The sequence below is a fragment of the Ambystoma mexicanum genome, chromosome 3q (genome assembly GCF_040938575.1).
Source record: "Ambystoma mexicanum isolate Mex_15411 chromosome 3q, UKY_AmexF1_1, whole genome shotgun sequence".
NCBI classification, from domain to species: domain Eukaryota; kingdom Metazoa; phylum Chordata; class Amphibia; order Caudata; family Ambystomatidae; genus Ambystoma; species Ambystoma mexicanum.
In genome coordinates this window covers 185092065-185112808 of record NC_090926.1, presented here as the reverse complement: position 1 = coordinate 185112808, position 20744 = coordinate 185092065, and the positions used below count along the sequence as shown (strand labels likewise).

Genomic DNA, 20744 nt, shown 5'->3' with positions numbered 1-20744 from the left:
AAATGGTTCTGTACTTAGTTTTCTGACACATGGTGTGGAAGTTATATCGGATGAACCACAGGCTAGCCGGTGGCTGAGAAACGCACTAAGTTTGTCATCTGCCATTTAAACGTGACCTTTGAAATAAAAGGTCACCCTGCCAGCCATCCAATGGCACGCCTATTCCCCAGCAGCTGCCTCATGTTCATTGGGACGCCTTCTATAAATATCCGAATAGAAAGACAGCAGCTTCTGGTTATGTGGGCATCGCTGGGACTCTATGCAGTCTGGGCCAAACTCTTAATTTCAATATCTCTTTCTTTTGCCTTCTTTTGTGTCGTCGCTGCCTTCCAGTTCCACCGGAAGAAGCCACCTCTTCACACAGGTCCGTGGTTTTTAAATTGCTTACTTACCTGGTTTTATTGTTATCGTGGCAAGAGTTCTTTTTATTTTGCTGGGGGTCTGCTCGAAATATGATCGAAACTGATAAGTTGTTAAAATAGCCCTCCAAGCTAGGCGCATGATGTGAGAATGGCATGTGACTTCCAGGTTACAGGTTGTGACTTCCAGGTTACATGTTGGATTGCTGACCGGGCAACTCATCTGACGATCTGATGAATTGAATACGCTGTGAGTCGACACATGGCAACAACTGTTATTAGTAGAGGTGTATTAAAATCAGCTGAGGGAGGGTGTCCACATTCACTTTTTTTAGCAATAAGATTAACGCATGATTTTAGTGTGTGTGTGTGCGTGCGTGCGTGCGTGCGTGCGCGCGTGCGCGCGCATTAATGCATGTACTTCTTAATGCAAGGCGAAACGTGAGCGCTAAATCTTTCCGTACATTGTCATTTTTGTAAATCATAATTGATTGTTACCTAGCTATGATCATCAGACCCTACAGTTCATTCTAGTTTTATTGCTTCCTCACTAAAGAAACGTGAAATTAATGCTTTTGCAGGTGTCCCTCCAAAATGAAAGCCTTGCCAATTACAAGGGAACACAGCTGTGCATGTCTTCCGTTAGCTAATCAGTGTGCACCTGCAACCTTCAAGGCCCTAGCTTCGGCTCGAGGTGCGTTTAGGGGGTGCGGCCGCCATCCCTTTCAGGCCTTCTGATGTAAATTCTGGGGGCTGTCCCATTTCACCAATCCCCTTCATGCATTATTGACCACCAAAGCCTCCCAGAGTCTGCGCGGTCCCCTGCGCAGCATCGACAGCCCACACTGGCGTAACAGGAGCCCCTGCAGCCCTCGTGGTTCCGGGGGCCCGCGATCACATATCCTGGGAGGGGGCCCCGCCTGAGGTAAAAAAAAAAAAGAAAAAAAATGTTTTCAAAATTTTTATTTTTACATTTCTTTTTGAATTCACTGCATTTATAAAGAAATTACTTCTGTAACAGAAATAATTTCTTTGTGAAGGCAGAGTGAATACAAAAAGAAACTTTCTTTTTGAAGTCCTGGGGCTACTCTCACCCTATGAGATTAAGACCCTAGGCTGGAGGCCTCAATGTCATGGGGTGGGGGCAGCCCTATGGGCCTCATTACGAGTCCAGCGGTAACCGCGGCGGTAAAACCGCCTGGTTACTGCCAGACTCGTATTACATTCCGCCTCCGTGATTCCCGGAATTACCGGGGCATTACAACCCCGGTTTTCCGGGAATCACAGAGGCAGAATGGTGTTAATCCTCATTCCCATCGAGTCCTATGGTCCTATGGGACTCGATGGAAATGGGGATCATGGAAACACCGGCAGCATCTCGTAATGCTGCCGGTGTTTCCTCGTCCGCCTGCAGGCGGGCGGTGTTAAACCCGCCAGGTCAGACCTGGCGGGAACATCACCTCCCGCCTGCAGGAATCGGGATCAGGCGGTCCGGAAACAACAGTGGCGGTGGGTTTACCGCCACCGTTATTTCCAGACCGCCTGAGTTATAATGAGGCCCTATGACTTCAAAAATAAATAGTTTATTTTTGAAGTCACTCTGCCTTCATAAAGAAATTATTTCCGTTATGGTTCGGCCCTTAACGGAAATAATTTCTTTATGAAGTCAGAGTGACTTCAAAAAGAAACAATTTATTTTTGAAGTTTTATGGCTTCCCTCAACCCCATGACGTGTGCGTGTGATGGGGAAAGAGTGCACACAAATGTATGGGTGGCTGGGTATGCGTGTGTGCGTGTACGGTGAAAGGATGCACACTTAAATGTATGGGTGGCTGCCTTGGTGTGTCTGTATGGTGAAAGGGTGCACACTTAAATGTATAGGTGACTGTGTGAGTGTATGATGATAGGGTGCACACTTAAATGTATAGGGTGCACACTTAAATGTATAGGTGTCTGCCTGTGTGAGTGTATGGTGAAAGGGTGCACACAAATGTATGGATTGCTGGGAGTGCGTGTACGGTGAAAGGATACACACTTAAATGTATGGGTGGGTGCCTGAGTGTGCCTTTATGGTGAAATGGTGCACACTTAAATGTATGGATGGCTGGGTGTGCGTGTGTATATATGGTAATTGGTGTGTGTGCTTGTGTTCAGGGGTGCAACCAAACCTACATTTCAGGGGGGCTAACCCTTCAAATGTTGGGAGAGGCGCTAAATTCACGTGTGGTGGGGGAGGAGCAAACTTATTTGTGTGGGGGCATCTAACTTCTTTACGCATTTTAATGAGACTATTCTAGTGCATCCTCAATGTTACTAGCAGTTAACTCTCTCCTCTAAGTCTGAAAGCACCCGCTTATAGACTGCTGTGAGAATGACTGGTCTCCTGTTCCCGCTCTACCCTTCAAATCAATCTTCTTGCATGCAAGTAGTAAACCCACATTACAATTTCAATTGCCTAAACAATTTGGCATTTAAAGGCAGGTACTAACAGTGAAATGCTATACGTTAGTAATTACTTGGCCGGGCCCTTGTTAACAGCGAAATCCAGGTGCCATTTAACATCTGTGTACTTCTCTGTCCGGCAACTGCTCTATAGGTCAGCCACGTAAAGTCAACATAACCCACAATTTCAGGGGAGGGGAAGCTGGAGCCCCGTTAGCTCAATGGTGTTGCACCCCTACTTGCGTTTTAATGCCTTGATTACTTATTGGTAATCTGCATTACTCATAGACCTATTCTTCCTCATCCCAGTACTTGTGTATGAGGCAGTACTGGGATGAGGTAGAGTTACATGAAGGTAATGCCTGATTTAGCTACCTGTAATCTTCATTACTCCTAGCCCCACTCTTTCTCCTCCCAGTGCTTAACTATGAGGCAAGGAGTCTCATACGTAAGCACTGGGACAAGAAAGAGGGATGTGGAGGTAATTCTGGGCCAATTAACTGATGTTGGGGTAGGGATTGGGGTAGGGGATGGGAGGGAGAGGGGATGTTTGGGGGCAGGGTTGTGCAATAAATCATAATGGTTGTCCATGTCCATGCTAAGCAGGCATGATATGTGGTATTAGTGGCTAGAGAGGCATTTTGATGCAGCCAGTCTAGTAATTCCTCAGTTTGGTATGACTTTTTTTAACTGGGCATTTCTGATAAAGCAGTCCTGCTAAGTGTAATTACCTGGCTAGACTGGCATTTGGATTCAGGGACAGGGAGGGGGAAGTGCAAGGGAGAGGGGAGGGGACAACAGGGCAGCAATGCTCTGAGTAAGTGCAGCCAGGGCAGCGGAGCTCTGGGTAGTGCAAGGAGAACAAGGGGCTGTAGGGTTACAGTTACAGCCCCTAAATGCGTGGTAGGCCCAGAAGCAGTGCATGGGTGACTGATCAAGAAACAGCCTCGACTCAGTGAGACTGAGGGTAGCCAAGCAACTCCATTCGGCTCCAGATTCCAGACATGGTCGCGCAGGCAAAAGCCCTGAAAATTGAACAACTTTTTAGAACTTCAACCATACGGCCATACATTTCCACCATCAGTCTACAATCCAAGACCCAGACTACCTTTCTTGCCTTGAGAAGGAACCTTAGGGTTCGAAACATGTGTCGGCTGACGAATTCCAGACTACCTGTCTACCCTTTGTATATTAAAAAACACTATCTCAGACACTGCATCTAGCGTGTAATTTCTTGTAATTACAAAACTCTATGAAAACTAATCGCAGCAAGGTAAACAGGAATTTCCACTTTCTCATTATGAAAGGTGTTGGGTTCACCTTTTCACACATGTGACCTTGCACTGAATAATTAGAGATAACCAGTAAACGAAGCACAGGAGTGTTCCATCATAGAGCCCATTTTTCCCCCATTAGCCAAGCAACCAGTTGGTACAGCAGATAGGTAGGTCAGCAGGGGAGGGAGAGCGAGACAGCAGAAGAGAAGAGGAACATTTTGAGCTGCTTCCGGAACTTCAGGTGGTCCGGCTCAAGTTTAGGAGGGGCAGGGAGGACATTCCAGGGGGAGGCACCTGCAGAGGAGGGAGTTCCACCCCCATTCTCTGTCTGGAGAAGCATCTAACCCTTAAGGCTTGAGAAGGAAGGTATTTTGGAAGAGAGTGTTGAATGTAGTGTGTATGCCAGCACCAGAAAGCCTTGTGGACAATGCAAAGGGTCTTGAACTTGATCCTTGCAGCCACCGGGAGCCAGTGGAGACATTTCATGGCTGGAGAGATACGATCCTTGGGCTTGAGGCCAAGGATAAGTCTTGCAGTCCTGTTCTGGATTAATTGCAGAGGGCGGACAGTAGAGGAAGGCAGACTGAGAAAGTGGCGGTTGCAGTAGTCCAGCCTAGAGAGAACCAGGGCTCTGGAGACAGTGAGCTTCGGGGGGAAAGTGAGAAAGGAAGAGTCCCTTTGAGGAGGTGTGGCTGGTAGTGGGACCTCTTGGTGACATCCGAGATGTGAGAAGAGAAAGAGAGAGTGAAGTTGAAGATGACACCAGGAATGAGCGAGAGAGGAGAGCCTGAAGGAAAGCCAAGTGTCATCTGCATAACACTGAAAGTTAGAGGAGAAGGTAGAGATCAGGTGGACCAAAGGGGCCAAGTAGAGGTTGAAGAACCAGGGTGAGAGGATAGAACCTTGGGGAGACGCCACAGGTAGAGAGAGGTGGTGGAGAGAAAGGGACCAAAATTGGACCTGTGAGGGGCGGTCCAAGAGGAAGGAGGTCAGCCACTACAGGGCCTGATCCTTGATGCCCAGGTTCTCACAGAGTCGATTGATCAGGATGGCGTGGTTGACCATGTTGAAAGCAGAGGAAAGTTCAAGGAGGATGAGGGCAGAAGGAATGCTGGAATCGAGGTTGGAGATCAGATCTTCAAAGCTGTTCAGGAGAGCAGTTTCCGTGCCTCTGGCAGCTCTTAAGCCAGACTGACGGTCATGGAGACAACCAACAAATTCAGTGTGGCGAGTACGCTGGGAGATGGACAACTTTTCCAAGAGTTTGGGAGAGAGGAAAGTTCCAGTGGGAAAAGAATGATTACAGAAATCGGCCAAGGTTGGAGCAAGGGTGTCAATATGGTCCTTGATGGTTCTAGAGGAGCTGGCGACCACCTTTTTCGATGACACTTCCATAGATGGGACTTGTCTAGAAAGCTCGTCAGGTGTTAGAAAGATGAGAAAGGAGGAGGAGAGGGAGAGATTGCCAAAGGGGGGCCGAGAGAGGGAGAGAAAGAGGAGATAGTGGACAGGATGTCCTGAGTTTTAGCAGAGAAGCGAGAGGCTAAAGCCGTATGGAGGGCCTGTTAAGGGAACAGGAGAGGTAGAGACTGCAACAGGATTGGCCAGTTGCTTGCAGATTTTAAAGAATTTGGTCGTGTTGTTAGAGGCCACAGAGACGCAGGCTTGAATGTATGCTCTCTTTCTGATGAGTGTTATTGCTTCGACTGGCATTTTGGTGCAACCAGTCTAGTTATATGTCTAAATGTGGCCGGGCATCCTTTACTGCAATGTTATTACGTGTCTACACTGATCTACATTGTGCAGCAAGTTGGACATGTTTTCAATGTGGCATGCATTTTTTATAGCAAAGCATTAATGTTCCTTTGCACTCTTGGTGACTTGCATATATTGGATTGGTGTTACCCTACAAAACAATCGCAAACACTGAGGCTTTTTAGCCAATTTTCCTCAGAAAGTGTGCTGTATATTGCATCAAAATACATATTTATATCTTTCTCCTAGTGCAGTGTGTGGCATACCCCTTCTGCGGCACGTTTGTGCGTATTATGCAAGCGTGGTAATCTAGGCCCCACCCTTCTCCTTTTAATACGTTTACTTGACACCTTCTCACTTTCATTCTTAACACTTTGCCTCCACCTTAGTTCCCTCGCCACATTTGACTTGTACTTTCATTCACTTCTTCACGGTTTACTTCTATTTTACTTTTACACACTTTACATCAGTCTCAACATTTTGGGAACGGAAGGCTTTCCAACCCTGCCCCTCCACGCGCATGACTTTCCAGGACCTCCCAGAAGTCTTCTACCCCTAAGCGCAGATGTTCTAAACATGTGTCTCCGATAGCACTTTTTTGTTGCGTGATGCACCATGTAACTCAGCCACGATTCTCCGTAGCCTACCCTGCTTTTAACAGTGACCTAAGCTACCATTCCAATTAAACATCACCCACAACATTATAAAGAGCTGTTTACAGCCGACCCACCCACAGGACCTCAACAAGAAGCATTTATCAAGGGAGCCTGACTGCCCCGGGTTACTGGGACCCAGGGACAAGCCCTAGATGGTCCGATAACAACGGAAGAAATAGCACAAGCTATTTGCTCCCTCCCAGGTAACAAGGTGCCCGGCCCAGATGGCTATACAGCCGCTTTCTATAAAAAATTCTCAACAACCCTCATACCTCTTATGGTTCCCTTGTTTAATTCCTTTGTGGAAACTGGCAAGATAACTACCAGTATGGGCAAATCGAACGTGACCCTACTGGCTAAACCAGATAAAGATCCCTCCTTATGTCCCTCGTATCGACCAATCACGGCTTTAAATTATGATTGCAGAATTTATTCAAAAATATTGGCCACAAGATTAGCCCACGTGATTCCAGAATTGGTATTAGTGGACCAGACCGGGTTTATACCAGGATGCCAAGCACATGACCGTATTCGGCGTACGATAGACATCTCGACCTGGGCGCAAAATATAAGAGGAAGATGGCTTAGTTATCTATTGACGCTGAGAAGGCGTTTGATAGGGTGACTGGGCATACCTATCCAAGGTTCTTGAGGCATGTGGGCTGGGCCAACGATTTTGTAAGCTGATATTGGCGAACTTCGTGCTACCATCCACTAAGATAAAAGTAAATGGGATTCTATCTGACCCGGTGCATTAACGTAGAGGAACTCGCCAAGGATGCCCCCTATCTCCGTTAATGTTCGCCCTATCTATGGAACCGCTGCCCTGTCAGGTGCGAGCCTCCGCTGACATTAAAGGGTTCAAGATTGTGTGATACCATCATAAGCTAGCTCTATTTGCTGACGACCTCCTCTTTTACATGCAAAATAAATTTAACAAAATCAACAATTCTCAACACCACAGAAACCCCAGACACGATCACACAACTGAAGAGAGACTTTCCTCTCTCGTGGGCCTCACATACTCTAAAATACCTGGGAGTACACCTAACTGCAAAATACACAGATCTGTATACAGTCAATATCGTCCCATTTTTCAATAGACGCAAGTTAGACTTGACACGCTGGGGGCTACCGAAATTTCATGGTTTGGGAAAATGACAGTGATAAAAATGACCCTACTACCGTGACTACTATATATATTTCATGCGCTACCTGTCTGGATCCCGAGAACACCACTGAATTATCTGCAATCCCAGATGTTTAGTTTCATATGTGCCCGTGAAGAGGCCTACGGTGACTAGACACACATTAATGGCACCTAAAATGGCAGGGGTGCTAGCTATCCCGGACCTGGAAAGCTATCTGTACGCAGCACAATTAGCGCCGGTACTGGAGTGCCAATTAGCATACCAAATAAGGGGAATCAAACACTGGGTCAATATAGAACGGGAGGTTGCAGGAAGACTACAGCTTGCGTCCGTGACACGGACGTTGTCTGCTGTTCATAGTTGCAGCCCGCAGAATAGGGCTCATTCGGATCAAGCAGACATACTCTGGCTAGTAAATCGTCAGCCTGCCGGAGCCCACAGAAATTAGACTAAAGGAGGAGGAACAGAGGTGTTTCGCACCAGTTGCGGGCGGCACATACGGCTCACAGAAGATTCTACTGTTGTGCAAATGGGACCACGCGCAGCCGTTGAGACACACTGTGTGCAAGACCGCACGGCCATGGGTCTGAGGTGCCTTCATGAACAAGTGCCCTTGCGGATCACAGCAGATACCCAGATAGAGTCACTTAGGTGACTACATGCCGGAGCAGCGCGAGCTGCCTTGACGTCCGTGCTTACGGTAGGGAATGCATGTGTGTACAATTAGCCGTGCGCATAAGCACATCTCTCACTGGAAACAGGCCTCCCTGCGGAGACGCATGCCTGCTCCGTGCGCACACAGAATAATAATGATAACATATCCATTGGGTAATTTGAAATTGACATTATTCTGATGCGTGCTTGGGCGGACCAGAGTGTCATGCCCTGGAACAAGTGGCGGCTCTGGGACCGCTTGAAAGGAGGCCGCCATTAAGTTTGCCAACACATATTCTTTTTACGTGCTTGCCGGTCTAGTTCTTCATCTTCGCGTCTGTTCCGGAAGTATTTAGCCCTCCTCTTCCGGTTTACAGATGCGTTGCAACTTTTGGTTTCCCTTTGTTGTTACGCTCCATTGTGTTTTCCCTTGCAGTGTTCCGCCCGCTTTCTTATCTTCAGCTGTTTTTCATGTTCTTTCCTTCCCGCTTAACTTCAGTCCTTCTACTCGTGTCCGCCGCCTGGCTCCTCCTCCTTCCTTCCTCCGCCTGGCTTCTTGTTTTTGCTATCTGCCTTTCTTTTGTCTATCGGTATGGGACGCCTATGTTTACCACCCGTGCTTCCTTCTGACTCCCTCCTTGGTGCGCTAGTTTGTTCTTCGTACTCTGTTACATTCCATTCTGAGTTCTTCCTGCTTCAGAGCCTTCGCACTCATCTATTCCGTGGAATAGAGCTACAGCTGTCATCCATCCTTGTGGTTGGGTTTTTTTTATGCCTCAGGCTTTTTCCCCATTATTGACAGTCACAGGGAATCGACCACAGCCCACTATTCAAGTGGCACTGTGGCGTCCTTCCGTGGCCGTCCTTACCTTCTTAAAAAAAAGGAGAAACCAACTCTGAGAGGAAAGAAGACGAGAGAACCCAAGCCAAAGATTAAAGGTGAGGAGGAAGGGGAAGAAAGGGAGACAGAGTTATCTTCAGGGGAAGAGGACATTTCTGAACCTTGTGAAACAGAGAGGGAGCTATCCCAGACCAAGGAGTCTAGGGGGAACGCTTTGGAAGCAGGCCCTGAGTGAATACTGGGTGAACGGATGAACCACTAAGCATACAATACCTGTAAACACGCATGTAAAAGCAGCTAGCTAGCATACTGTCTCTGTACCCACAAAATGGGAAAAGCAGTCGGCAAATAAGCTGCACCTGTAATTATGAGACATACAGCAAAGTACTAGTCAGGCTGCATAATGCGGTCCAATGATAGAGTCTAATTCCAATGCACCTTTATGACATAACGAAAACTGCATAAAACAAGGCGGCTAAACACAAGGCCTTTCCTGGCTCACAGAAATAGTGTGACACAAGGGACAAGGAGGTCACACCCAGTAAAGACCAGAGCTGTACATCAGAGGAGCAAGTTGGGAGTCACCCCACAGAACCTAGTGGCGGACACACGACAGGGAGTGGACACTGTAAGCTCTCCCTGTTGCAACTGAATACAGGCTGGCATATGGATGCTGGTCCTGGCATAAAATAGTGCCACGGCTGGCACAGCTTTACAACCTATACAGAGTTCATATAGCAACAGGGGGCCCCTGGAAGCCAAAAGTCCTTGCTGGAGGAAAGGGCAGTTGTCATAGCAGCAACGCCTAGCAAGAAGGCCACGCAAGCCGCATCAGCACACACGGTTCCGAGACCTGGGCACTACCCTATGATTACAAAGGGGCCCGCAGCAATAGGGGCGCGACACCAGAGGAGCGTAGGCCCATCTACCGGAAGGCTGTATGAGCATAGCAGAACACTGATCAGGGAGCCATTGTGCCGTACTGGTTACTGATAAGAAGTGTGTTCATGGCTTCCAAGCCTCAGAAAAGCAAAACTAAGCAACTGATGCTGGATACTTTTCCCAAGCCCACTACGATGGCTGAAACCACTGGTGCAAGGTCATCCCAAGCAGAGCCGGTGCTTTGAGAGCGGGGATCAACAGATCCTAGAGGCCATAGCAACCCTGAAGGAATCTCTCGAAGCCAAAATTGATGCCATCAGAATAGATGTGAACCTGTTGAGACGAGATGTGATGGTACTGGCGGAATGCACAGGGACACTGGAAAAGACAGTTGCAGAAAACACGAGCGACCTTAAAGACACTTCTCAAGAAGTCAGAGTGCTCCAATAACAAGTGTGCAACCTAGAAGATAGAGCTGAAGATGCAGAAGGCAGAGCTCGGCGCAACAATGTACGAATTATTGGGCTCTCAGAAGGAGAAGGAGGCAACCTGACGGAATACATAGAGTCCCTGCTACAGCAGGAAATTCACAGTTGAAAGAGCATATCGATAACTAGCAAGGAAACCATCACTTGGATCACGACCAAGGCCAATAATAGCCCGGATTCTGAACTATCGAGATCCTTGAGTACTTCCGCACAGGGGGGACGAACCAACGTGCGTCAGCCACGATAACAGCTTATCCGGACTACACCCTTCAAGTGCAGAAGCAACGAATGAACTGTATAGGGGCTAAAAGGAGATTCCGAATGTCGAATCTGAAATACATGTTGTTGTATCCAGCAAAGCTGAAGGTGATCCATAAAAGACAAGCCATTTTCTACGACAATGCTGAAGAAGCGCACAAATGGATGGACACGTAGAATTTGACAACCGGAACAGAAGCAGGCCTGAGTAGCGACCAGTAAATGTATGCAGCGCACCAAGCTCATTGTGGGGACAAGAATCACTTAACATGCAACCACGAAAGGGGTGAACCCTTGCAGATGGAAGCTACAAGAGGATGGGATAATCAATGCAGGCGCCCATGACGTGGTGCTTCTTTAAGGGCGTACCACGCGGGTGCACCTACCACCGGGACGGTGGAGTTTGTTCGGATACTAGAAGGAAGTTATGTATCCGCCTACTGCGCCCACACACCAGGATATTTCTCTGGAGCAACGGCGAGATATTGGAAAGCCTGAGCACAGGGTATTGAGCTGGGCAACTTTTGGGAGGGAGGAGGATATGGGAGTTGCGATAGTTAGTTGGGTGTTTGCCTATGAATCCACACTGTTTAACTTCTATTGGGATTTGAATGCCGGACGGCTGAAATGTGTTAGAATTTCCAAATGTGATGGTGGAACTTAAAGTTGCATCCTGGAATGTCAGAGTCCTTAACAGGTACATTAAACGGAATGGGATTATGACGTACCTAAGGCGTCAGAAAATCGACATTGCACTCCTACAGGATACTCATCTCACAAAAGAGCGACACACTGCATTGACTATGAAGTGGAGAGGTACTACGCTGGGCTCGCCATACTCTGCTTATGCTAGGGCTGTATTAATATGGGTGACACCTTTGAGGGTGCTTAAGACCTTTCAGGACAAAGAGGGCAGGTAGTTTGTGTTGCAAGGCCAGGTGGAACACAGGGAATTTTGTATAATCAACACATACACACCAAATCAAGAGACGGCAGCCTATTTTCACACGTTTTATCCAATAATTAGTCCACACATAAACGGTACACTGTTGTGGGGCGAGGACTTTAACTGTACGTTGAATTGTATACTGGATAGGTCGGATCAGAAATGTACGCACCCGGCCCCATCTGCCAAATTCCTAGGCACATTGTTGCAATAATTTCAGCTCATAGATATCTAGTGCACTTTACATACACAGACCCAAAGTTACTCACATTACACAGCCCCCAGGACCTTTACACTACGTTAGACTATATTTTCACAGGCGAGGATCACCTAAGGGAATTCACGGGTTTGAATATAAAGCATGAGTGTTGTCAGATCATGCCCCCCAAGAGTGCGCATCGCATTCCGACTTGGAGACTACGTAGTGAGTCCCTGCAAGATGAGGCATTTCGGTAACATCTAAAAATGAGGTGCAGGACTACTTTACGCACAATACGGGTAGTGTGGAATCAGCAGGCATGTTATGGGAGGCTTTCAAGGTAGTGATCAGGTAGACGGCAATTGCTAAGGCGAATGGGGGTCAGGCAGCTATAGAAAATGACTTGCGTAAGGCCAAAATTAAATTAGAAGCCTTAAACGGTCAAAGAGACCTCTGCAATTGGAGCACCCGAGAGGCTGTCACCCTACAGCAGGAGTGTTTAGCGCATTGGGATAGTCTTGGGAAATTGAGTTATAGGAAATACATGGAACGCCAGCACGCTGAGGGCGATAAACCTGGGCGCTTGTTAGCCTGGATGTACAAGAGCGAGACGGAGCACAGTGTGATTCGAGCAACAGATGCGAAGGATGGGGAGCTGTGCGAAACACAACAGGACATAAACAACTGTTTCTCGGAGTTCTATAAAATGTTGTATGAAGAGACTTCGGAAATCCGAGAGTCAGAGATTGTAGAGGCTTTGGAGCTGATAGATCTTCCGAACCTAAATGCAGAAGATATGGACAAGTAGGAAGCCCCCATTACTAAAGAAGAGCTTGAACATACCATAAGAGGGTTGCCATCGGGCAAGACTCCAGGGGCGGACGGTCTGCCCAGCGAGTTCTACAAAGAATTTGTGGCAGATATTACATCCCTGTTACTAGCAATTCTGAATGAATCCCTAGATAATGGAATTTTGCCACAGTCACTGAGAGAGTCCATTATAGTTCAGTTGCTGAAGCCTAATAAATCTAAAACTGAATGCGGCTCCTATAGACCCCTCTCCCTACTTAACCAAGACGGGAAAATACTGACGGCTCTGATGGCTAACAGGCTGAAACCCATGATAAACAAACTTGTACACTCAGACCAGTCGGGATACGTACCACATAGAAATATTATATGCAACCTACGATGATTGCACCATGTCATTGACCACACCCAGGACAGTGCTCAGCCAATGGCGGTAGCCTCGCTAGACACAGTGAAAGCCTTTGATCAGTCAGATGGCCATGGTTGTTAGCGGTTCTCAAAGGCCTCGGTATAGGCCCTACATACATTAGATGGTTCAAGCTATTATACAGCAACCCGGTGGCTACAGTCAAGACGGGCACCATGACTGCCCTTTGTCTCTGATGTTGTTTATACTGGCCTTGGAGTCGCTGGCGGTATACCTGCGGAAAGAGTACCATGAAGCCGGCATTAATATAAGGTGTAGCACACACTTGATCTCTTTGTATGCGGATGACATGCTCCTCTATTTACAACGACCGGAGACCAATTTACAAGATGTTCTGGATGTGCTGCAGCTTTACGCAGACTTATCTGGGATCACAATTAATGTACAGAAGTCAAGCTTGTTCCCCCTAGCTGGGTACAGTAGACGTCCCCCGAAGCACTATCGATATTACTGATTAAATGGGAAACAGAAACATTTAGGTACCTGGGAGTAAATATTTTCCATAATCGTAAAGTAGAACACCAGCAGAATACGGTGAAGGCGGTCAATAAAATAGAGAATTCTATGTAATTTTGGGCTAAACTGCCACTAATGGGGAGGGGCGCGTTGTTGAAAATGGCCGTGCTCCCAAAGCTACTGCATTATATAACGAACGTCCCATATAATATACCAAGAACTTTTTTAAAATACTAAATACCATTTGCCGAAGCATTCTATGGCACAATTTGAGGTGTAGACTGGCACTTGAAAGATTACAAAGGACGTATGAGCAGGGAGGGATAAACGTGCTGGACTATGAGGGGTATTTTGTGGCGTGTCAGTTCCAATTTGCCGCGTATTGGTTATCTGACGAACAGACTCAAGATACAGAGTTACTTCAACCGGCATGTACCCCATTCTTTCTAAAGGAGATGATATGGAATAAGGTTCCAATAGGCCCTAGCCCCCCTTTGCTGCTCAAACTGGGCATTGTGATATGGCAAAGGGCCTGCCACCTTCTGAGCAAAGACGCGCCCTATTCACCCCAGATTCCACTGGTAACGCTCAGGACCAGAGACACTCAGTTGTGGCTGAATCTTAGGAAACATTGGGAGCGTAGAGGGATAATCACACTGGGTGATATACTGAGCGAAGGGAGACCAATGACCTTTAGCGAGATAGCTGCAGAATCAGGGTTTAGTTTGGGGCAACATATAACCCATGCCTCACTTCTACATGGGCTGAAACAGAAATGGCCAGCAGCGGGTGGAGTCCTGGTTGAAGATGACACAATAGAAACACTATATGACATCTCCGAAGGGGGACACGCAGTATCAAGATTATACAAGATCCTGATGTTAAAGCCAGATAGGAATCTGATACAGATTAAACAATGCTGGGAAGTAGACTTGAGGGAGCAATTGTCAGACGAAGCTTGGAGTAGTACTATGGGGTATCACAAGAGAGTGTCCAGAAATGCAAAACTACAGTTGATCCAATTATACGTCACCCACAGAGCATATTTAACGCCGGAGAGAAATGCAAAATTTAGCACAGCGACAATACAAACTTGCCAGAAATGTGGACTGGTCAATGCAGACCTGATGCATATGTTCTGGGCCTGTGCTGAAATACACTTATTTTGGGAAGGAGTATCCCAGACATTAACCAAGATTGGCCTATCGGCAAATTTGGTCACCAATAATGTGTGCCTACTGGTCATTTTTCCAAGACCCAAGCAGACTAGACACGTTAGCAAATTGAGAGATTTAGCGTACATTCTAGCGAAATGGAGGATCGTGATGGGGTGGAAAGCACGTAAAGGCCCAGCGATTAGCGCATGGTTAAGAAACCTCCAGAAATGGGCTTTGGCAGAGACGGCTGTATGGCTGGAGGCATCCCGTAAAGGCCTGGCTCAACAAAATGAAATCTGATGGCCTGGAAGCAGTTGATACAGGAATTAACGTCCCCTACACAGGAGGACACACAGACACAATCACATGCACCATCACAAATAGTAAAATGAGATCCTGTGGGGAGTCCACGAAGATTAATCCGGATCACAGGGTTATAACAGTTGGAATAGGCGTGGGGTAAGGGAGTGTTGGGAAAGTTGAACAGACATATAATGTGATGCACCACTGGACGATGTTTATTAAGTCTGTATGTTATGTTGTTATAAAATCAATAAAACTTAAAAAAGTATCTTAGATATGCTTTAAAAGAGAAAGGTGCAAAACCAGCTTGCCAAGAACAGGATGTAAGGGAACAGATGGGTGTATCAAAAAGTAAGGAAGAAAGATAAAACCCTCGGGGGAAAGAAAGTCATATTTGTATTTACCTGACTAAAATTAGTCACTGAGAAAGTGACTCAAAAAGTTGGATTAAACCGGGTATATGCAACATTTCCTGTCAAACGTCACAAATAAAAGTAGGAAATGCTAGAAGCAATGAGGCTGTCACATTGGAGCCCACAAGGACAAATGAGCCCTTTCTCAATCTCATGAAGTGGAAAAAAACGGATACTCAAACGAAGTACAAATTACAGACATTAATCTCATATTGGGGATAAAAGAAGAGAAGTTTGAGAGCGTTGGGCCGCCATCTTTAAAAAATTGATAAAATGAGTTCATCAAGGGTACCCAAAGAAACCAATATGCTAATATCTAACAATGGTATGATACAGAATGATAGGATAGGAGATTCCCAGGAAGGAGCTAATAAGTAGGCAGTACAAGTTGCCCCTGTGGAGGTGCAAGTGTCTAATGAAGGCAAAATAATGGTTGATCGGGAACGTCTGTTGGATCTGCTGTTTGGCATGAAGGATCTGCCTACTCCTATACGAGAACATAGCATATCAAGTCAAAGTAACTCAAAAGACGGGATGTTGGCTTAGAAAAATAGACTGACGAAGGAACCAGACCCCAGGACCTTTGAGCTATATATGGAGCTCAGACCTAACATAAATATAAACTTAAATCTGAATCGGTCGCACATCTTTAAAATGTTGATGTCATGATCTCTGCTTCCAAAAGATCAGGACTTGCCCGACTCCCTTGGAAGCAGACCCATAACCCCGGTTCCGAGTGCCAGCCAGTCCCAATTGGGACCTTTTGGACCCTGTCCTGGCGCCAGTGGCACCAGGCTCATAAAGATGCCCAGTCCCAGCTCTGGAAGCGCCGGGCTCATAATGCTTGGGTGGACTTACCTGCAGCAGACCATGCTGCTTACTTACCTGCCAGTTGAACCCCTGATCCTCTTCTGTTTGGGACTACTTTTCCTGTTGGGTGGGGCAGGAGCCACTCCCTAGGTTCAGAACACTGGAACACTTCTGGAAAGCAGGAACTCTTTTCTTACCTAGGCGTGGCTGTGGAAGGAGACACCTAAGCACTACAGGAGGCTATTTAAACCACACCCGATGGATGAATCTTGCTTTGTGTTATTCTGCATTCTCTGCAGCAGAACGCTCATCGTGTCTTCTGCTTCTGATCCTGGGCCTAAGGGAACAAAGGCTTACCATCCTGGAATCCAGTCTTCAGCAGCACCTGTAAAGACAAAGAAAGAACAGGTTAGCACTACGGTCTTCAGTGGCAGCGCATCTCTTACCTGGTCCATCGGCTGTCACCAACGCCTCGCGCTGCATTCCGGCATCTGAAAGACAAAGGCTTACCTACTCTTCGCATGCTCCGGAGGTCTTCGCACTGCATTTCGGCATCTGAAAGACAAAAGCTTACCAGCTCTTCGCACGCTCCGGAGGCCTTCGGCGCTGCATCCCGCATCTGAAAGACAAAAGAAGGCGCGTTTAAAGACATTGGGCAACTTTATTACTCACGTGCCATTACTCCTTCCCACGCCGAATCCAGTGGGTATTCCAGCACCCTTCAGCTTCTCTAAAGCTCCGAACTTGTACCTGCAAGATAAAAGGGACAGTTAGTGCGCATCGTGAAGCAGGCTACAAGCGCTTACTTACGTGCTTCCAGGCGCTTCTATTCCTCTCGCGGGTTCGATCCTCAACTCTCATCAGCCCGCCATCCGCCATCGCCGGAACCCTGCAAAACAAGAGATATCATTACAAAAGACTTTTAAGACATTTGAAGTGCCCAGAACTTACCGTTCGTGCAGTTAACGACGGACAGCAGTCCTCTGAGGTCAAGAGGCCTGCACCCTTATCCAGTGAAGAAACTGGTTACGGCACCCTGCCCCGAGGCAGATGGAGAGCTCGGCGTTCACTTACCTAAGACATCTTACTCTTCGAGTCAGACATACAGTGCACAGAGGTCCAGCCCAAAGAGCCAACCGTGTGTTACACATCACCTTTGAAGATACGGCACTCACCCAGTCAAGACCGGCGCCTCTGCGGGAATCAGGTGAGCGTTACAGTTGAATGCGCTGCCATCTCTAGATAGAAATATCATCAGAAGATATTTGGTCTGTCAGTTTTCCTTATGAAACAAGGACATATTTGGCAGAGATACAACTTAAATCCTCATTTGTATCAAAGTCTATATTGGAAGGAAGAGAGGAACTTTTAAATCTGGGATGTATGGTATATCAACAGAGAAAATAAATGAAAGAGTTGCTTAAGAATATTGATCAAGGGCAACATTCACAGAGACAGGTGGGGTTGTATAACACACATGAGGTAAAAGTAGCCGGACAAACCTAAGAATCTCTCTATGCGGGAGGTGCAGGGCAATTGGGCCTTGGTGTTGGATACCCGTAAAAGTGACTTGTTTGGGGAAGGTGAGCTCTGACATGTGAATCCCTCAGACTAGTGGTGTGGAATACCAGAGGCTTCAATAGCTTTATGAAGTATGAATACCAGAACAAGACATTCCCATTGAGTGATATTGTTATCTTTCAAGAAACCTAGCTGTTGAACCAAATATGGGTAGATGGGTTCGAAATAGTACATCAATTGGCTCATAAATCCTCAACTTTTTGATGCAAACTGGGGATGAAAGAAGTCCCAAGTATAGGTGTAAGAGGAGATGGATGGAGAAGAGGAGAATATGGATGCTCCCATATTGATTACGTAATATTATCTCGTCCAATGTTTGACAGACAGATGTAGTCGATTTGAGATATTATCAATACACCTTAGCGACCACAATATTCTTGTGACATCATTTCAACTATTTAGCAAACAGCAAATCTATGGGTGCCATAGCAATCTTGTGGTGAGTAGTAGGAGAAATAAGATTAAAAGGTTAATAGATTCTACTCTCTGATTGAGAATTAGATGGACGGCAATAATCTCTCCCTCAACAGAAGTAAAACTGAGTTGATGACTGCAGGCACTGCATTGATGCTAGCGAAGTTGCACCCCAACACTTGCTGCTTTATGCTTAGTGAAGTGAAACTTCATCCACAGGCAAAAGTAAAAATCCTAGTGGTTACTCTTAATCAACTATTGAATATGAGGTCTCACGTGGCTTGCCTTATCTCAGCAGCTGTTTATTATGTGAAGCTGCTGGCGCATCTGAGATCTTTCATTTCCCAGGATAACGCTGCAACCATAGCGAGAGCTATTATTTGTTGTAAGATAGATTATTGTAGTAGTACTCTGGTGGGCCTACGTAAAGCGGACATCAATAGACTCCGGGTCGTCCAGAATGGAGCATTCCGGGTCATAGTTGGTCTCTCTCTCTGTGACCATGTCTCAGCATTGAGGCGGGCTCTGCATTGGCTCCAGGTGGAAGCTCAAATCCGCTTCTGCCTTTTGGTCATTACATTTAAATGCAGATCCGGCCTTCTGCCCTTGCACTTGCAAAACCTCATCCGTAAAAAGGTTAATAGCAGATCCCTTCGGTCTAATAATCAAGATCTGCTGGTCACGCCTAGATGTAAAACAAACAAGGTTGAAAATGGAGCCTTCTTCGCTGCATCACCGAAGGCTTGGAACTTAACTTGCTCCCTTCCAAGGTGCACAGTCTTTCCTCCCTGAGTCTTTTCAGAAAAAAGCTGAAAACGTGGCTGTTTTCGTAACTTGATTGGACACGTCTCCTCCCTCCCTCCTATCTGACTAGTTCTATACTCTGACCTCACCTACTTCTTATTCCCCCCCTCCGTGTTTCTTGTTGTCCATCTTGTTACACACCCTAATGCCTAAGGGTCCATGGCTGCTCTATATGAATATAATAAAGTAAAGTTTAATAGGACGGGAGTCAATCTGACTACAAAGTTAGAGGCCTATTTAAATCAGGGCCCAATAGATTATATCAGGACAAGATGCACAAGTGGGGGCGTTTGTGACTTCATCTGGGAAAGAGACAAGCCAACAAATGGTGGATATAGAACTACCATTTATGTTCACTCATTTGTTGGTTTATGAGTGTATAAAGAAGAGCTTAGATTGTTATGGTGGAGGTCATTAGAAAATATATCTTATTATATGTAAAGCAAGGAGGCACTAAGAGGGTTCAGAAACTGGATGAGAAATCATGAAGCTCAAATATTCCAACAGGCCAGTGAAAGAATGTTGAAAGCATTATGCCAGACTAATACTGGGAACTTTTGCACCTTGGTAAATGAAGAGGAAACTGCACAAACTGAACATTAGAGTATTGGAATAGATGAACCAGAGTGGCGGACCCATTGGGAGGATATGTGGGATGGGGGGCCAAAAAAGAAAGGCTGCTTACATCACAACCTCGTGGGACTTAGAATTTGAGCCAGATGACATTAGACATCTCATTATAAAATTGTCTATTTCAAATGCGGCTGGCCCTAATGGTCTCACCGATTCGATCCTCAAATTGAATCCGGAATTGTGGTCCCTGATACTGACCTTTCATTTGCGTGATATTTTGAGATCAGGTACTATGCTTAGTTCATGGAAGGAATCCAAAATCATTTCAATATGTAAGAAAGGCAATCAGTGCGATCCTAACCACTATCAACAGATTGCCCTGCTGTACTGTGATAGTAAAATCTTCGTAGCGTTCATTTTGGAGAAACTGGAGATTTGGATCAAGGAAAATAACATCTTGCCAAGAAATCAGTGTGGTTTCTGAAAGGGACTGTCTACGACTCTAAATGGTTTGATTCTCTCAGTACTTAAAGATGGCTCTAGGCATAAGATGAATGGAATTCCAAATCCGCTCCACATCTGCCTAATAGACTTCTCAAAGTCTTTTGACCTTGTAAACCACCAGCTACTCTGGGCAAAATTGAAAAAATGGGGACTACCGCCTTCCTTATTGGTCATACTAGAATATATTCATGATGGCACATCAGTAAGGGTGAGACTGAATGCGGGTGCGTCCGTGTCAAATTCCTTCCCAACATCTAAAGGACTGCATCAGGGTTGCAGTTTCGCACCATGTTTATATAACTTGTAACCAGCAGACTTGAACGATGAGTTGGAAAAGGCAGCATTGATCAGCTCCAAAATTGGGGGACTGGGAATTAGTTGGCTCTCCTACGCTGATGATGTGACACTTTTGGATGGCTCGCCCATAGGTCTCCAGACGCTGCTTACAGCGCTTAGTATATATGCAAAAAAGAACGATCTGATCATAAACCAGAAAAAAAACACATTATCACTGTTAGTAACGCAAAGAATGAAACCAGCAGATTAAAGTGGGCTGTTCACGGTATTAGGATTGATACTAGGAA

The 20744-nt window shown here is 46.3% G+C and overlaps 1 protein-coding gene across 1 annotated transcript in view; it reads left to right on the top strand.

Annotated features, from left to right (window-relative positions):
* Positions 1–207: 207 nt before the first annotated feature.
* Positions 208–20744, top strand: part of LOC138582299 (ATP-dependent 6-phosphofructokinase, muscle type) — a 903222-nt gene continuing 882685 nt past the window's right edge. The window contains exon 1 of the mRNA XM_069653451.1: positions 208–364. Coding sequence (XP_069509552.1) covers positions 238–364 — 127 coding nt within the window. The 5' untranslated portion in view covers positions 208–237. The remainder of the gene's footprint in view (positions 365–20744) is intronic.